Genomic DNA, 20,495 nt, shown 5'->3' with positions numbered 1-20,495 from the left:
CCTTCATCTATTGCGTCGCCGATATATTGGCTGAATCCCAAAAGCTGCATTTCACATGAGTATCTTGTTTTATAAACCCATGTTGGTGTTTGAATAGCCATGCATCTCTTCTCCACCACTCCCAAATTTAGTCAGCGATTCTTTTTTCAATTATTTTGCAAGCAACTGAGGTTATGCTTAGCGGTCTATAATTGTTGGCTATTGTTTTATCCCCTTTCTTGAAAATTGGTGTAATATTTGCTTTTTTCCCATCATTGGGCAAGGCATCATTATTTAAAGTTACTTTGGTAGTAGTAGTTTTTGAGGGGAGGCGACCGACAGCTGAGGTCATTTGCGCCATAGGGGATGGATAGGAAAGGATGAAGGGTGGAGAGAAACCCGGTGTCGGCATTAGCCTACTCTTTACAAAAAGCGCCAAGGGGTCCGCAGTTTAACGTCCCATCCAACGGACGGCGTACTTACTCAAAGTGCCCTCCACAAAGCACCTCAAGTAGGGATCGAGATACCTCTGAAAAATATTCAACACCGCCGGGATTTGAACCCGCGCCCTCAGGGTGGGAAGCCAGTACGTTAGCCGCCGCACCATCTCGATCCCCCAAGTTACTTTGGATAGATGACTCAGGTACAAAGCTATTGCGGTATCACCCAGTTTTAGAATTTCAATTGATATATTATCCAGTCCCACTGACTTATTTTTCCTCATCTTCCTTTTTTTTTCACAAAATACAAGTCCTCCGCACTAATACCATTTGTCGAGGGCAGTGAGCTATTTGGTGCTGTTACGCTGATAAAGTTTTCTGTTGTTTGTGAGCTATTTAGGCAAGCCTTATTTTCCTTTTTGTTTTCTATTCCCCGAAAAAGATCTGTAAAGCAGGAGTTTAACATATTTGCTATTTCTATAGTCTGTTATTATGCCATTTTCCTTAGTTTTTAATATATTCACGTGTTCCATGTTGTCTTTCCTCGTTCTCATGTATCTATAGAATTTTTTCCTTTGCCTTCTTCTTTTCCCTATTTAGGTTCCGGACCAAGGTCCTGTAATGGTGTGACATTTCTTTACTTTCATTCTTTAATCTGTGTGCTTTTCTTACCGCTCTCTGGAGTTTTTTTATGGTTTTGTTGTACTCCGGATCCGTGTTCTGTTTCAAATTTTTTATGGGAACATACTTCATTTGCCCTTCAAAAATTATTTCTTTGAATATTTCCCATATTTTCTCCGCGGTCACTCCATAACCGGCCCATCCAGGAAACTTGCCCCTTAAAAATTCCTGGAACCCTTCGCTATCTGCCCGAGTATATTGTCAAATTTTCTTCTCATCCCCCATACCTCCTTTTATTGATCTATACCAGTCCATTTGAACACACACTGCTGCGTGATCACTTATTCACGGAAAGACATCTATACTAATGATTAGGTTTGGAGGTCTAACTAGAAAAATGTCAAGGGTATTTTCTTCCCTAGTGGGTTTATTTACTACCTGGGTAAACCCTTCTTTGTTAATGAGGCGATTTACCAGGTCTTGTGCCTGCCCGCCCCCCGCTGTTTTGCCCCCCCACCCTATTTCTGGAAGGTTTAAATCCCCAGCTATGATGATATTATCTTGGGGGTTTTCAGAACAATAATCAGCAAGGATCTCCAACGGGTGCATACCTTCGCTTGGACTTCTATACAGAGCCATTTTTTCTAACCATTTGCTACTTTCTGCTTCATGTATCCTTACACATATCATCTCACAGTTACTTTGTTGCCAATCTAAAAAGCTAATTATGTTGCTACAAACACAAATGAATACTCCTCCACCCCTCCCAACTTGATCCCTTCGATAGACATTGTAATTTGACGGAAAAATTTCGGCTGATGTAATCCTATCGTTAAGCCAAGATTCTGTGCCAATTATTATGTTAGGATTACACGCATCTATCACAGTCTCAAATTCCCTAGATTTGTTGAGGATACTTCTACAGTTCACCTGGAGGATATTTAAGCCCTTACCTTCAATTTTACCATCTATACCGTGCACACCCTCGGGTCTGCTTGTAGAGCCACTGGGCAACAGTCTGCTCGCTACACATCCTGTCATTCCTTTCCATTCCCCGTCTTCCTGCTCGTCGAGTGTCCTCCTCTCTCTGCTTCCGGTCCCTGCTTCAGTTCTTCTTTTCGGCAAGCTAAGATTTTTTTTAGGGGTAAGCTCTGGCATTTAATGGAAATCATAGCATTGTTTTTTTATTTTAACGTTGAGCTGTATGTAGGAGTATATTTCATGTGCTAGAATTGAAGGAATATTGTTATATCTATATTTATAGAATAAGAAGAGCGCTGGTTAGAGCTGTAAAACCAATGAAAAATGTCTTAATCTCTGATAAAGTGTCATCTGCTTACAGTATGGCCATGCAAGTAGACATATTTATAGTTAGGGAAACCATTTCAAATAAATAATGAATAATAACTGACCAAAAATTGTACCTTATGGGACACCACATTGTATTTTGAGTGTTCTACATTTGCCGCTGAACCATTGTTACAAGTTTGGAAATTTAAAAAAAGACACGTGAATATCTGGTGAATATGTTGGATATCGTAATAATTCAGATGTAAATTCATCATTTTTACCATTGTAATTGCACAGATGTGCACCTGTGCACTGTCTTGATGGAAGAGAATTTTTTTTATTTGCCAAACAAGGACTTTCCTTATTTCTTGACTCAACTGGAGCAATAACGACGTATTAAATTCTCCAATAATTATTTGTCCTTTATGCTAGTAATCAATGTGGTTGCTTCTGCGTGCATCCCAGAATACCATGACCATCCCCTTTTCAGCCAATTTCACTGTCTTCATCTTCTTCGGAACCAGATTGCCTTTAGAAAGTTTTCATTAGTTTTAAAAAAGGCAATTAAGTATCTTAATTTGATTGATTACACTATTATTTCCAATATCCATGATTGTTAATTCTATTATGTCTTTTTTTAAACTTATTAATATTTCAATTATCCAGAAAAAAATAGTGTCTCATCTCAAAAATGCATGATATCTCTGCAATAGGAATGAATAGGATAGTCTGCTTTGCAGCGGTATTGTGAGGTAAGGCTGAAGCAATCTGTTCAGAAAAATCACAAAAAAACATATTCAGTGAATCGAATTTTTTTTTTGTGAACTGCATAGGCCTGATTACATTTAATTTTCCTCATGAACACCTTTTTAAGTTGATTCTTACAGCTATTTTGCATATTCGATGTATTTTTTCATTTGAAATTATATTGCTATGATCATGAAATGATGTTTTCTTTTAATCGGTCACCAAATTCCTAAAGAAAGGGAAAATGGAAGAAGCAGAAATCGATATTCAGCATTTCTTATCTATTGCATATTTTATTGAGGAAGGAGTAGGAAATAAATATAGTAATAGAATTCAGGTATTTGCTTTCCAATTTCATTTTTACATCAATTGACATGGCCCCCATATAATTGTATAATTGCCAATGTAGTTAAAATTATATTTTTCGTTGAACCACTTCACTATATTAAGTACTCACATTTGATGTTAACATTTTAAGTTGAACTGGTATTATGCTAATGTTTTCTCTTTTATGGCTTTACTTTTCAGATGGTTCAACTTTTGCTCTCTAAGGGTTGTCGTGTAAATGCCTTGGATAAACTCGACAGAAGGCCTCTTCATTGGGCTGCCTGCAATGGTCATAATAGCATTGTAAAATTGCTGATAAAAAGTGGAGCTGATCCAAATGCAATAGATAAGGATGTAAGTTTTGTTTGATGCAGCCTGTAGCAATGCTTTGATTTGGAAGTCAACATAGTTGCCTCTTCACCTGGTAGAGAATACATGGGTAGTTTATATGGTCAGTGGCCTTACTACGATATACTGTATAAACCCATAGATCTCACATCTTTTTCCTAGATATAACTACTGAAAAAGAGGGTGTGCATTTTACTTGAGTGTCTCTCCCTCAACTGCCTAACCTTCTGAAGGAGCTGAACAAGATCTAGTGAAGCTAGTCATAAATTTGTAGACATGTTTTTGGTTTTAAATGTACTAAATGTCAAAGGCAATTACTAATATATGTACTAAAAAGATTTTTACTACTCACCAATGCAAAAAATAGTTTTAAAATATTATTTTACTGAGGCATTACAACATTCCTGGAAGTAGATTGATGTCTTGTTGAGAAATAAATAACATATATATAATTTATATAGTCTTACATGTGTACACTAACTCCGCTCTTAAGTTGATGTGAAGAAGTTGCCTAAAGAATTTAATTTATTATAAAATTTTAATCATCACAATATTTGTCCATGTAACATTTAGTGTAAAAATAATCTTCCTTGATTCGCAGTGTACAGCTGATATAAACCTCTTCACGGTTAAATTTGCAATGATCATATATTGAAAGTATTTGTACAGTATTCAGAGCTTCATGTTGGTAATATATCACTGTAGAAAGGATACACAGTTATTCACCTATGCAAACTCTAGCATTCACTTCAAAGGATACCAATTACAGAAAATCTTGTCAAGTCATTTTATTGATGTGTTTACCATTTCAAAGGAATCAATGATAGTGGCGTTTGGGATCCGAAATATAAGTTGAGTATTCCTTAATGTTCAAATAGTTAATGTCCGCTGCTGTATTATGATACTCTATACTTTTTTGCTTCAACTCCAGCATAATAAGGTTTACACATTCAGTTTTAAAACACATGTTTATTCAATCCTGAAGTAATTGCTTTTTTCTACTCTAGTGCATACCTATGAGTACAGGTATTCAAGCCTAAGAACCCTAAAAAAGTTTTTACATGAAGCTCCAACAAAAAAATCTTATTTCTTCATTATCATTGCAGCTTTATATCATTTCCATTGGAATTGATTAACTTTGCAGCTGTAATTACTTTTTCCCCGAATTAAGTCCTGACATTAGATGAAAATACAATTTTTTTATTCATTCTGTTACCAGTTTGTGCTATCTTCAACAAAATTTCATGTTTGTTCATTGGATTTAGACTCTTCTTAATTATGCAGGGCTACACTCCATTGCATGCAGCAGCAGCCAGAGGTCATTATGATGCTGCCAAAGAACTGATTGATGCAGGGGCACATGTAAATGCACCAAGTGTCCAAGGCAATGCCCCTCTTCACTGTGCTTGTTTGGGTGGTTATGTAACACTAGCCAATCTACTTCTTTCAGCCAAAGCCACTTTGAACTCAACAAACCTGAAAGGACAGGTACGTTCAAGTATCTCTGAAATAATTTTTAGAGAATTCAAGTACTCTTATTTGGTATGTATGCTGTAAGCACTAAAATAAACTATTGTCCCTAAAATGTTATGAATATTTCATATATGAGTTTAATATAGCTTACTATTGAATAGCCTTGCTGAAAGAGTGAGTCAGCCATGGAAAGGAGCTTGAGTTAGGTAGCATGTTGCAAATAAGTAGGTTTTCTTTATGAAAATGTCTAATGCAGCAGTGATGGAGGTATAAGTGAATGGGGCTCCTGTTGAACCCTCCCCCACACAAATAATCAAGTCAGCTTTTTATTTGCCATTTCAAAAGGAATTTTTAGGCCAACCTTTTTAAAATTATGGTTTTTTTTATTGTTGATTACTTTTCCTGTATAATATTAATAAATCACTCAAATCCAAGAAATTTGTCACCTGAATCATAATTAAATGAATTAAGTGCATTTATGATCTCTTCAGGTACATCACAGAGTTCACTCTCCAACGTTAACTCTTCCTCATCTTCTAGCAATAGCGTTAAAATATTGCCTAAAGCTTTTTCAAATCCATTTTTTACACTAGTCCCTCTGACACCCTGCCAACTTTCCAGGATTCAGTGGCTTATTTCTTCATAAGGCACTCTTTTAATCCCCCCTGATTCTGTGTAGACTTTCATTCCAGACATCATCCACTTTTCCCAACCAGAAGGTAACTGTGATTTAAAAGATTCATTAATAGATGAATCCTGGCAGCTTCATGATTTCCATTTTCTTTCGCGAAATGGATGGCTTCTAGCTTAAACATCGCTGTATACAATTTTCTTCTCCATGGTATTTCTTGTGGAAGTTCTAAATTACAAAAGCTTAACTCAATGCAGGTTTGAAACAAACACCATGTAGGTGGCACTTTCATAGAACTTGGAGGGTGTATAGAAAAGCTGAGTGCCAATACTAACAAAGCAAAGTAAAGTAAACAAAACAAGAAAATTCTATTTCATTCATTCTCTTATTTTTTATATTTGATTTGCTGAAAGGTAATTTATATAGCAAATAAATGGGTACAAAAACCTATGTCTCGTTTCGACTTACAAATCATAACGAAAAAGCAATAAGGCGGCATATTATGTTGGCTTGTAAATATTTTTAATTTTTTTGATCCTTCTGTTGTTTGGAATTAATTTCAATCACCTGGCTGTAATCTTCTGTATACTTATGGTAGATATAGCCTCATGCAATTAAGATTCCATATATTCATTGGTTGTTACCGTCTATTAGTATATGGATAGAGATGTATTTTTATGCTCAAATTATATAATATATATATACCTGTATATATATAAAATATATGTGGGTTGCAGTAGTCCAGGGTGAAGAGCGTTGGACTGCTGACTGGAGGGTCCTGGGTGCGGGTCTACACAAAGTCATGATAACTACAAAGTTCTGGGTGCACATTATACATAAGGTGCATGTTATCGATGGAAAATATGGTACTAATGAGAAGCATTCATAATGTTTCCGTTGTGGATTTCCATAACCAATATTAAACTAGAATAGCTTCTTAATTTAAACTTCTTTTGAGGGGAGTGAATGTCTTCGTGTATTTACAGTTATTTTTATTTCAGGGTTTTAAGTTAGTAGTTATCATTTCAGAGTATTTTCCTGCTAATAAAATATTTAACGTTGACTGCTAATTGAGAAATCTTCAATTCATAGCTTTTTTTAATAACATTCAGAAATTAAAAATTCATGGGAATGGAATCTATTGAGATATCCAACCATTTTCTAATAATTAATCAATTGATATGCAACAACAGTGTTTCCACCTTTTGCCCAAACTATGTAAAATGACTGGGGTTGAGTTGTCATATGACTGCTGCTTATATTATAAATGTATACATGCTATAAAATACACAAACCATTCTGTAAATCCTGTGAACACTTGGTTTAGAAATGTATTATTGCCATTGCTTTAAGACCATCTAAATGTTATTGAAATGGAATTGTGTGTGGCAAGGCTAATTCCACATTTCTGGTCTGTTACTTCAATCCTTTTTTATCACTCTGTGCCATGGTTTGAGTATTTATAAAGTTTTTTCTTACAGACACCTCTTCACGTGGCTTGTGCTTCTACAGGAGGCCAGGAATGTGCGAAATATCTCATCAATTCGAAGGCAGACATTAATGCTCAAGCCCTGGATGGACGCACACCTCTTCATATGACAGCTATACATGGACGTTTTATGCGCTCAAAAATTCTCATAGACAATGGTTTGTGGCTGCAGTAACATTCAACTCCAAAATAATCTGACTCCATTAGGAGTAGTTATTTATTTCCATTTATTTTTATAGTATTACCTAGCATTCATTTTAAGATTGTGATTGATTGAATTGCTTACTTTACTTCGTCTAGTCAGTTTATTTATAAAATGGCAATTTGTGGAGTTGCTGGTGGCACATTTAAGGGTCTCATATTTCAGATATAGGTGTCAAATGAGGCACTGGTGATCAAAGTAAATTTTTGTACAAATTGGTTATTATTCATCATCAGAAATATTTGGCTTTTTTGATGGAATTTCTGATAATTGTAATTACTGTTATTTTATAACTGCCTATTGGGTAGAGTTTGGTTTAGTGCTACCCCCAAAAGAGACATGCTGCACCACTGGTATTAATAGAAATGACTTTCAACTTCTATGATTCTCTTCCTTAACTACTCCACATTCCTATCCCCCTCTTCTCTCCCCTTTCAAAAATCTTTTTTCCCTTCCCTGAAGTAAAGTGGAACCTCGTAATATGAGCACAATCCATTTCCTGATCTGTCTCATAAATCAAAACACTCGTTTGGTCAAACAACTTTTTGTAATAAATTAATGTAACTTGTGATAATGCATTCCACGGCGAAGAAATATTATACACAAGGTTTATTCAAAGGAAATTATGTGTGCATTGTCAGGATCGTGGATCTTGTTCACCTTTTTTTCTATCGCAGAATGAAGCAACCAGGAATACATACTCGATTTGTGAAAGCAAAAACAAATCGAAGTAAATTATTAATTATTTATGATACATATCAAATGCCATTGTACTAGAAAGCTGCCTAGAAACATTTGTTTTTGCTGATGGTTCAAAATTTGGTAAATTGCGACTCAGAATGATCGTTAAATAAATTTACTGTGTGCATTGCTTCTGTCGTATTAGGGCGATGCCTCATATGCATGGTATGATGCAAAATTTTTGGTGACCTTAACATCTTATTTTGTTTGCTGTTTTGGACTTCTTTAAGGTTCATGGAGTTTCTGAATGGTAAGCAGGGAGTAGTTTAATTTTAAAATTGCCACTCAAATTTGTGCAAAATAGAAGCGTTAGACAGCCTTTCGTTGTCTTGTGGTTGGACAATGCTTTCTTGTCAACTGTTATATGTTGAAATATGGGTTAGCTTTGGCATCTTCCTCCCAAGAGAACTGTCTTATCACAGTTAAAAACATGTTGTGGGAAGTAATTCTCAGAATCTATGAGCTTTTTGAAGTCACTGATGAAGTTCTCTGCCTTTGACTTAGAACTTACTGCTTCACCATGTTTCACAACACCATGGATGGCGGTTCTTCTTGTTAACTTCTCAAACCATGCACGGCTCCCCTTAAATACTTGTTTGACCTGTGTTCTTTAAGAAGAGGCCAATCGACCGAATGTTTGCACCAATTGTTCTATAATGCTCTAGGTTGGCCACTCTCACACCTTGTTCCCAATTTTCAATGATTTTACTTTCATTTCTACCTTTATTTTTTAGTTTTATTCTTTTATGGCTTTCTTTTAACAGATTTTTTTTCGAGGTCAATTTTAAAACTGTGCACAAAATATTATTAAACTTTGTCCAAAAAATCACTAATATTATATTTGAACAAAAGCTCAGAAAAATGGTCACTAGCATCGCTAAGATGCTAGCAGAACTAGTTCTGGAGACAAACTGCAGTAGCAGGTGCGGAATGAATCTAGGAATTCCCCTCTTCTCCTCACTTGTTATGCGAAAAGTCACTCATTAAGTGAATCATTTTGGGGAGGAACAGTTTTGCTTGTTATGCGAATTACTCACTGTGCAAGGTGATCACTAAGGGAGGTTCAACTGTATATCGTTGTTTCATGTATTGTATATGTCACCATTCCAAGTATCCATTTTTGTATTCTTTTCCAAAACTGTCATGCTTAGTTGTCTCTTCTCTTGTCCCTAAATAATATTTCTTGATTAACTGTTCATAAGCTGAAAAACACATTGAAATTAAACAGTGAATAATATAGTAATAGAATTAATAGTTATAGTTATAATAATTTATTTAGACTAGTGGTGTGACTGCAGTTTGCCAGCCAAATAAATTAAAATTAATTAAATATGCTGGAGAGGATTTGCTTGCATTAGAAATACTTTCCCTGTGACATCAAAATATCATTTGTTTAAAGACTGTTCTCCATTTATCACACACAAACCTGTAAAAGTAATACTTTTGTTTTTTGCTATTCCAAAAGATTACCTTGGGTGTAGATTGATTTAAAGCTGAAGGATATTCTGAATTGATGAGAGAATACAAAAGAGGAGATAAACTAATAACTCACTAGATTATATAAAAACTAATCTAAAATTTCCAAAATGCATTAATTTTAAAAAGAAATATTCCCAGGAAATGGCAAAACTAAGCTAAGAGTGCAAAAAGATTTGGTTGCGATAATAGTTGCTCTAAAATGTACAAATTTGATTAATAATAGTTATCAGTTTTTATATTCAAGGGTGCTTAACGATCATGCTCCTTGTTGGAGTCATGGCTTTGAGAGAATATGTCTCATTTCTTATTATATATAACTGTTTTTGAATTCACTGTCAGATATGGTTCATATTAAAAATGCATATAATATTAGTAAATATTTCAGGTCTTAGAAGTGCCTGAAGAAGCTGCATGCATTGCAAAAATATTAAGATGCATTGCTACATACTTTTATTTATTTATTACTTTTATCAATGTTTAGTTACTTATGTACCATGTGTATGAAAACTATTATAGTTAACAGAAAGCGATAAAGAATGGCATTTGGCACAAAAATGCGTAATAGTATTTGTTTTCCTTTTTAATCATGGAAAGATGTGTCTTTGCTGCAATAATGAAGCCAAGTCATGGATAACTAGCAAAAAATATATTAAAATCATCCAAATTTCATGTTGGACATGAATCTTTTTAAAAAATTTAAGGAAACTACACTAAACCATGAACAAAATGAGAAAGTTTTAATTATTTTTCTGCATTTTAGTTCAAGTCTTATGGTCCAAGTATGGCCATAATTTAGTGATGTTTACTGTGTGTCTTTCCAAATCCTACTTGAAATGGTAGATGCGTAGTTAACTATGTAATGCTTGGAATTGTTTTGCTCATTGTACTTTTCAAATAGATTTTAGGTTAGGGATTGGAAATGATGAGTTTTTGTTGGGAAAACAGGGAAAAATCATTGAATTTGAATGCTGATTTTAACTGCTGCCTAGTTTTCAAGTGAGCTACATAGAAAAAGCAGTGAAATTTATTAGTTTAATTTATTACCTTCATTTTTATCCAGAACCTAAATTATTTTGGAGGAGATCAAGGTGGTGTGATGGCTATCATACTGGCTTCCCACCCAGAGGGCCCCGGTTTGAATCCTGGTGGCAAATATTTTTCAGTGGTATCTCAATCACTACTCCAGGTGCTTTGTGAAGGGTACTTTTAGTGAGTACGCTGTCCATCGGATGGGACATTGAGTTGCGGACCCCATTCGTACCTATCTTTAAGAGTAGGCTAGTGCCAATGCCGGGTTTCTCTCCACCCTTCATCCTTTCCTGTACATCCCTAATAGTGCAAATGACCTAAACTGTTGGTTGCCCCACCCCCCCTAAATGCTATTTATTATTTTGGGTTTAATTAATTGAATGAAAGTTGTTCCACATGGAAAATTTTTAGTATTTCTCACTAATTGGCATTGAAAAACATAAACGTTTCTCTTTAAATTGCAATTATTGTAGGTGTATGCATTGAAGTAGTAGTTCATCAGTATGTGTAGCAAAATTGAAATTCAATTAGTGCATTAGTTTATACGTAAGGGTGTGATAAAAAAAAAGAAATAATAAAAATTGAACTGTCCATCTTCATATACATGTATATCCATCAAAGATACATGTGTGTCTATCTGAAACACATATGTTAGAGCCATAAACATATTACTCAAAGTGGAAAGAAGTTAACTTTCATAGACAATTGTTATTTTTTGCTGCTAGCTCTTGATAGAAAATAGTTTTGTCAAATTACCAGATATTTATAATTTTTTGGTTAAGTTTACAACCATTTTTTAGGTTTTTTAGTCTTAAGATAGATCAATATCTTAAAAATTGAGCATCATTAGATCTCCTCATTGATCCTAAATCCACATAAATAGGATAATATCACTAAGAGAATCATTCGAAACAATTTTGCATGTCAATTTGTGGCAACTTTCTTATGTTAATTTGTCTGATTTTACGTATGCTGCTATAAAGAGCTAATGCCTGCTTGCTATCAGAGACTGATAAAGCTCATGATTTTGTATCAAATGAATCAGGAATGCTATTTCGAAGTAAAAATTTATGTGAGAAAAGGCACCGATAAATTTTCAAGTATTTTGGTGCATTAAACTACTAAATGTCCACATCTATGCATTATTCCATATTTTAAATTGAAACAAAAGTTATGTGAGATACAATTCATTGGTCATAGTCTATGTGGAGCATGGCAGAAAGCTCTGGGAATCTTCACCAGGATTCTATTGGAACCACAAATTGGAACACATAAGCTGTGCAGTAATTTTTTCAACATTTCCCATAGCTTAGTGTACAGCTTTTATGCCAGGAGATAATTTCTAGGTTGGCATAGAATGTTACATTTTTTAATTTCACAAAGATTTAGAATCCTGGCAGAGATAGTTCTGGCTTAGAATCTTTCTATGTCAATGCTTATAAAGCATAGGTGGCCTCAGACGTGCGTGTAAATGAAAATGGCTGCAAAACTCAGCATTTTGAAAAGTTATTATGACACTTGGGTAAAAAAATTATTTACAACATACTTCGAGTTGCAATATTTCAATGAAATCAATTTGCAGATCAATACTTTCCAATCAATTTGTAGTGATAGTCAATTGTGCTTCTTTCCACATACTGCAGAAAATGCAAATTTTTATTTCAATGCTGTACATGTTGTAGGAACTGTGATAAAAAGTGATGGTACCTTCTTTATCCCCAACTTATAATGGCATTTATTGATATTCATGCGTCCAGTGGAGATAAGCTTTTAATCATGAGCATTTCTTTTTATTTAAGCATTCTTCCCATAGAAGGCAATTCTCTTTTATGGGTTTTTTAACATAGAAGTCAATTTTACCAATTAATTGTTTTTTATGGTTTTTACATTTTTTTCCATAGGTGCCATTATAGACAGCACAGATCGAAACGGTCTCACTGCCTTACATATTGCAGCTCTTAATGGCCATGAACTTCTTTGTGGCACATTATTATCATCTGGAGCAAACCCCTCTCTGAGAGGTTTTAGAGGTGTGTTTAAATTTAATTTTATGTTAATAATGCAAATTGGCATTAATCTAATTTTTCATTACAAATATTAATTTAAAAATATTTTCCATGCCGTTTTCATAAGCCATAGTAATGCATTCATTAGCTTACCCCGGTGATAGCATTGGGAGCATGCAGTCAAAGCCAATAAAATTTAGTGTTAATTTTGGAAGTCATATCAAGTTTAAAAAATAAACTTATGAAGCAATCATGAATCAAATAAAAAATATGTGAACCAAGGTGTCTTTACTGTGCTAATTTTATTTATCCATGAATATTTTTACGATGTCCTGCAGTGTTCTAATTTTTTATGAAATAATGGCTCCAATTTTCATTTAATAACGTTATATATCTTCACAAAAGTGTGAATTTTGTCTCATTCCAGATGCATTAATTAAACAAACTATCAATGCCTCTTGGTCATATTTACCTAGGGAATAATTGGAAATAAGGTTATGGAAATATTAATAATAATAATGATATTTAAATAGCTTCCAGTGACTTCTGAGACAATCCATAATCTTCCATCGAGATATGAATATAATATGATTTGATTTCAAATTTTTGCTCTTTGTTACCTTGATTTTTGACCACCTGATATTTTCTTGTTTACCTTTTATGGGTGTCTGTCATGCCTAAAAATGGATTCTAGTTCAAACAATAACAATGACATTTGTGCTATTAAAATAAATTAGCATAAATAATCCAGTCGCCAATAATTTAACCTGCAATTAATTTTTTACTGAGATTTATTTCATCAACTTTGTATTGAGAAGAACTTTGTGATCAAACTACATGTTTCGGAGTAATGACTGAATGTGTTTTAAAACTCATTCGTCAGTCACAGACTTTCCAGTTTAGGGTATTAAAATAAGAATTCTTGGCAAATTCAATGAACTGCAGGTAGATGCTTTAATGGAGTCACCTTCTGATGTGCACTGAAATGCATTAATTTCACTTTGTGAACATCATTCTTAGGAGTGCCTTAAAAAATACTCGGCAGGAAATTGAGATCCCAGATTCTATCTGTGTCAAGATGATTTTTATACTGCAATTTCTGCAATTCTGGGCAAAATGGTCTCATGAAACTTATCAATTGTATTTCAAATTTGTTTTAAAATCTTATTTTGCTGTTAGAATATGTTGCTCCCTGAATTATTCCTCTATATTAATATGCTATTTTCTTTATGTGCATTTTGATTAATGAGTTCAATTTCTTAATCATAAATGTCCATTTAATTGTAAAAAATTTGATTGTTCACCTGATGAAATATAATTGTTTTGTAGTAACCTAAATTATATTGCTTCTGACTGAGAATAGTATAAAATTTTCTAAGGAATATGTTTTGTTAGGGTCAGAATTCTATACATTTAGAGTTTTTATGTTTTTGGTAATTAGTAATGCTTCTAATGTTTTGGTGTTTTGCTCCTCAGGTAGAACTCTCTTACATATGTGTTGTATTGGAGGGTATGTACAATGTTGTCGTAAGTTTCTCCAGCGAGGAGTGGACTTGAATGCGCAAGATGATACAGGCAAAACACCTTTACATATAGCTGCATTCAGAGGGTAATTCTGATATCTTTTATTTTTTTTTCAATGTACATTTCTGATCTCTGTAAAATAATTTAATGAAATGCTTTAGAATAAGATACCTAAGGTTCTTTGAGATTTCTCATTTAAAAGGGTAAGCACATAGTTAAAGCATTTTTTGGACTGTAGTTCAGGTGATGGGTTATTAAATTTTGCAAAGGATGATTTATTTGAAAATCAATACTTAAAAATTCACTGTAAAATTAATTTGGTGCACACCAACTTCTGAATTACTTAAGTTATAATTTTTTGAACTTCTGATGAACGTATATGTTAAAAATGATAATGAATACTTTTTCTCTACTTTTACTGGTGATTTTTGCTTAAGTTTTGCCTTTAGTTCATAAAAATTTTATTCTTTTAGTTAGTTGTCGCATTTGTGATACATTTCAGAGTAACTACAATTCATATGATATAAATACGAATGTGAAAAACTATTTTATCATCAGAAGAATGAATAACATCTATTTGTTTCTGTATAAGGTGTAAAATTCAATGAAGCTATAGCGGCTGAAGAAAAAGACAGTTAAAATACATTCTGTCAGTATCTGCTTTGAAATTATTGGATCTACTGCTTTCATGGGGGTCAACTCAGTGGTCAGAAGTCCGCAGTAGGCTGATTCATGCCCATTTTAGGCATTCAATTTGTTTTTCTACTAAATAACTGTGATAGTAATTGCTTTTCATTAAATTTATTGTAAAAAATTACAATTCTTAATAGGTACCACTCTTTTTCAATATAAATACTAAGATACTATAATAATTTCAGTTTTTTCAAACTGGAATAATTCAGAGTTAAATTATTTTCATCCCTTAGAATTTTGGAATAATGATATTTTACTTGAGTAAGTTGTGTCTGTTAGGTAGATATGTTATTAAAATTTTACATAACTATTTTATGTATGAATATTAGTTCACATGATATAGATGTAAGGAAAAGGGATAATAACACTTATTTAAGAGAAAAACAGGAGAGGTGGGGAAGGTGGAATTGAGCAGGTCACGAGTGCAAAAATATTTCCTTGACCGAGACTTGAACCACGGATCTTTTAACTTGCTGGGCTGATGATATAACCACTTGAACTATTGAAGAAACGTAATTTAATTTTAATAAACACTGAAATCTGCAGGGGTTTTATGCAACCAAGTGCCCATATTCTTTGAGATGGTGTTAGGGACCTGTTTCGCCCACCAAAGGAGAAATATGTTCCTATCCCCTTTCCTTATATCTATATCCATGTGAATGAATATTTGTTTGCCATATGGTGGGTTTTCCATTCTTGAATGTTTATAGAATTAATAATATTTTTAACTTCTCTTCTATTATATAAACAGAACTTTACAAGTATGTTATATTCTGATCTTTTATGACCCAATTATGCTTTTAAATTATCACTAAAATTACTTTTATTCATGAAACTAGTGTGAAGGAAGTCAGTTGAGGGAGTACCCCTCACCCCTTGGCTGATATAAGAGTTCACCTGATAATTAGGCGCTATGATGGGCACCTGTCTTACAGCAAGCTTTAAAGCTTATTGCAGTTTGGTTATGCACTGAACTGACTAATGCACTCATTCTAATAAAGATGGTCATTTGATTAGATGAATATTTTGTGTTCTTCTAGTATGCAATATATGTGCAGTTAATACTCAACTATACCAGATGACAGTAAAGTGCCTGTAATGATGTGCAAATTCGACTATGGGTCATTAATTTTAATTTTGCTCTGAGAGATTCAACTTCTTGCCTATTTGCTCTGTTTGCATGAACAATTGTCTTGAATTATTGGCCGTCTTGTGGTTTTGACCAAATCTTCTTAAGGAATATCTCAAATAATTAGAGTGAATATCCACATTAATGTGGATTTTTTCTAATTTGATTATTTTTTTCTCTCTTGCCATTATGCAAATGTATATTTTTGTCCATGGCAGAATATGCATTTGTTTCACATGTCAATTGGTTTAAATGAGGGTAAGGTGAAAATTCCTCGGCCTGACACAGAGGTAGTGTTCCAGTGATTTGAATGAAAATTCAGAAATACTTGAATTTTATGTGGTCATAAAATTTTTCGTTTTGGATGTATCGACCCATAAGGAAATTCATCTGAAGTTCATCTTAAAAAAGTGCACAGGGACTCAGCTCCTCTAATGTCAACCGTTAAAATGTGGGCTGCTGAATTTAAACATGGTGACACATCCCTCAAAGATGACCCATGTCAAGTACAGCCAAAAACCTTAAGCGTCCGTAACATCTTGCATGAAGAATCAGGGATGCAAATGCTCTGCACAAGTTGGGTGCTGACTTTGTTGAATGCAGATCAAAAGCAAATTTGTAAATGGTTTTCGCATCATCATTTCACTAAAATTCTAGAGGGGACCGACCAATTTTGTGTGGTGATTAGTCACCATGGATGAGACATGGGTCCACCACTACATGCCAGAAACGAAACAGCTGTTGAAGCAGTGGGTGGAAGCTGGTGGTTCAGCGCCAAATAAATCAAAGTCAATCACATCTGCTGGAAAGGTTATGCCCAGTGTGGTTTGGGATGCGAAAGGGATCCTGTTGATTGATTACCTTGAAAAAGGCAGAACAATTACTGGCAAATGTGACTCCAACCTTCTTGACCAGCTGGATGCCAAAATTTGTGAGAAGAGGCAAGGCTTGAAGAAGAAAATGTCATCTTTCACCAGGACAACGTACCTGCTCACAAGGTGCATTGGCAATGGGAAAATTATGGAATTTGGGGTAAGATTTGCTTGGCCATCCCTCTAATTCTCCTGATTTAGCACCCTCAGACTTCCATCTATTCCTCAACTTGAAGAAGTTTGTTTCTGGAAAGCGCTTTGCATGCAATTAAGAAGTTGGGAGGGCTGTAAATGGATATTTTCACAACCTTCCAGACTCTCACTTCTGGTAAGGAATATAAATGTTAGAGAAATGCTGGACCAAGTGTGTTGAATTCAAGGGAGAATATGATGAAAAATAAAATAATTTTTTAACTGAAAATTACAGTCTTTCTTTGTTATGCATAGAACTTTTCACCTTACCCTCGTATATACAAGGTTTGTATAAAAAGTATCTGTAACAATCTTTTCTTGATGTGTGCGTGAAGTGCTGCATTCAGACATTTGGTTAATTTTGCAAAATGATCGCAAATCGTTTTGGCATTGATAAAATGACTGTGAACAAAATTATCACAGAAAATTTGGCAATGCAGAAGATCTGTGCTGAACTTCAGAAGGTCTTGATAGGCGAGCAGCCATACCTGCTCCAAGGACTCCAGATACCTGATGAAAAATTGCATTGCAACAATTCCTCAACCGTTACAGTCCCAACTTGGCACCAGCAGACTATTTCCTTTTCTCAAAAGTGAAATCCTCCCTCAAAGGACCACAGGACCCTAAATGTCATCAAAGAAGCTTGCAGGCAAACCCTTAAGGATCTTCCAGAATCTGCCCAACTGGACGCCTTCAAGTCGTGGAGAAAACTTAAGAAAAGTGGGTTGATGCTCGAGGGATGTACTTTGAAGAATTTTGAGTTATTGTAGCAATATCTGAAATAACACTTTATCCTAAACTTTTCCCGATACTTTTTATACAAACCATGTATGTGCATAGCTGCTTGATTGATAATGTTTACCTTTGGAAAGGCAATAAGGTTTGATTTCTTTACCTTATTTATTTATTTCACGTTAATCCAAAAACAGCACTTCGACTTTACTTTGGGCTTATTAACATTGATATAATAGTAGACAATCTCAAACACCCAAACCCAAGATAATGAAAAACCCACCTAGGTGGGAATCGAGCCTGTGACCTCTGGGTTGGCAGGGGAGGGTGTTACCCCACCTACTCTCCTTTTTTAAGCCATATACATATTTACTCTAAAGTTATAATATTTTTCAGTGCTCAATAGTATATGAGTATGCTTTATCTATCTTCCCAATATTATAAACGTCTTTATAGAGCTGATCTCCAATGAACTATGCTTATATTTTGCAGTTAAGAGTTCAAAATGTTAATTAATGTAAGAATTGTTTAATAATGAGACATAATTTCCTCTTCTAGTGTTTTATTAATGTGAGTGGTTAGAAAATAAGAGATCACATAACAGAGCTCATAAAAATGAATTGACAAAGATGGGTAAGAAGAGTACTAAGTATTTTTAAATTCATAAATGGTAATTTGTCTCAGTAATTTGGGCATTTTTTTTATTTGTCTCTGTTTAAAATTAATCACTTTCATCCAAATAGGAAAGTTGACTGCCTTGATTTGTTAGTGAGCAGTGGAGCTGATTTTAGAGCCGAGGATAACATCAGACTGACTCCACTTCATTATGCTGCAGCAAAAGCACATATTGATTGTGTTATGGCATTAGTTGGTGTTGGTTCTTCCACAAATGCTCGGGATTCCCTAGGAAGAACACCTTTGCACCTGACTTGCATATGTGATATGTTTGATGATAGAATTGATTCTATTATGTAAGTATAGTTTAGAGTAGGATATACAGTTATGTTTTTTGGAATTTTCAGGTATCAAAATGCTATTTTTAAAAGCTGCCTTTTTTCTTTTATGCTAATCCTAAACAGTAATCACTCTCACTGTTAATCTAAATTTCAATGGAGACCTGATTGAAGTACGTCACTTATTGTTTCTCTTGGGGTTGATTTGTGAGAGATAATTGTGCTAAATGACAGTATGTTTATTACTGTTTATGATGATTAATTCTTTGGTTGTTACCCTCAGATCTATAGATAAGCATTAAAAAGAAATTGAATAGAATGTGCTTATAAATTACAACACTGTTGTTATTGACAACAACACATGGTTTCCCAGAGTGAGGAATAACCTTAGAGAATTATGAGACACGTTTTAACTCTACATGTGCTTATTTCCACACAAACTACCCTTAGTATAGCCTTACTCACAGCCCCTTGGCTGAGCTCCCTTCAGTCATCGGCCAGACAAGCATCTACTCCAATTTCGGCACAGTCCTTCTGTCATCTCGCCAAGGATGGCATCACCCTTCCAGCATCACCCAGTCATTGGTCCACATGTGAATCATGGATGTTCTGCCACTCCTAGTGGTCGCCAGTCGACCCTATACTCATTTTCACTTGCACACTGACTCACTGTCCCCAGGGTCCTTATCTGTCCACCAAGTGATCGGTGACCTGCAATCTATTACTCATTCTACATTTTGTACTCATGCTACACTGTGTCATCTGTAGCATATAATTTATATGGTGCTGAACTGTGCGCCACCATTATCTTCTGGGAGGTCTGCTCCCCTGATTTTCACCCATTCATCGGGAAGGAGTGACTCAAGGTCAATCTTTTTCCAAATTCAAATCGTTAAAATGGGATATCCTGAGCTTTTTCATGGACATCTGAAGGTCATTGATCCCTCAATTGGAACCCCCACAGCCATCCATGATCATTTGTCACCTTTCTGTTTTATTTATTTGCAATCCCCACTGTTTCCCATTTTCTGTAGAGTTTAAAGGCTAGTATGAACTGGAATTATTTGTTCGGACTCATTGTCGTGCGAGCTGCGTCTGGGATTAATTTCTAGCATCTGGGATGCTCCGCAACAATGAATCTTGCATCTCATGTGATGAATTTTAGTATTTTTTTAATCCCATCCGAAGTGGGATACTTTACATAATGTGGCGCAGTTTTGAGTGAGTGCGTGCGTGAATCTCGAATGGAGTGAACCTCTCTACCATTTTTGCTCTTTCCTGATTGTTTTTTGTTTTGCTTTTCTGTTGATAACAGTGATAATGTGGATACAGCTAATTGAGAATTGGTAAGTGCAGAAAGCCTACCAGAGAATCCAATTTTTCTATCACCCAAGTGCAAAAAAGTATGAAACACTCCTGATGATATCAACATTGAGGCTTTGTAATGCATGAAGTCTTCGACTGATGCAGTTGCAAAAAGGGATAGTCATTCAACTTTTGCTGATTTCATAATTAATTCTTTACAAACCTCCAAAAGAGCACAATGCAAAGTTAATGTGGCAAAACAGAATATAACTCAGATTATTTTTAATATATTA

At 34.6% G+C, this 20,495-nt stretch overlaps 1 protein-coding gene across 1 annotated transcript in view; it reads left to right on the top strand.

Annotated features, from left to right (window-relative positions):
- Positions 1-20,495, top strand: part of LOC139686406 (serine/threonine-protein phosphatase 6 regulatory ankyrin repeat subunit B-like) — a 65,010-nt gene that overhangs the window by 8,804 nt on the left and 35,711 nt on the right. The window contains exons 4-9 of the mRNA XM_071583599.1: positions 3,606-3,758; positions 5,037-5,240; positions 7,338-7,503; positions 12,698-12,826; positions 14,279-14,411; positions 18,688-18,915. Of these exons, the coding sequence (XP_071439700.1) occupies positions 3,606-3,758; positions 5,037-5,240; positions 7,338-7,503; positions 12,698-12,826; positions 14,279-14,411; positions 18,688-18,915 (1,013 nt within the window). The remainder of the gene's footprint in view (positions 1-3,605; positions 3,759-5,036; positions 5,241-7,337; positions 7,504-12,697; positions 12,827-14,278; positions 14,412-18,687; positions 18,916-20,495) is intronic.

Source organism: Hetaerina americana, unplaced genomic scaffold (genome assembly GCF_022747635.1).
Source record: "Hetaerina americana unplaced genomic scaffold, ioHetAmer1.1.p SCAF_14, whole genome shotgun sequence".
Taxonomy (NCBI): domain Eukaryota; kingdom Metazoa; phylum Arthropoda; class Insecta; order Odonata; family Calopterygidae; genus Hetaerina; species Hetaerina americana.
Note: the sequence above shows the minus strand (reverse complement) of the source record. Positions and strands in the feature narration are given on the sequence as shown.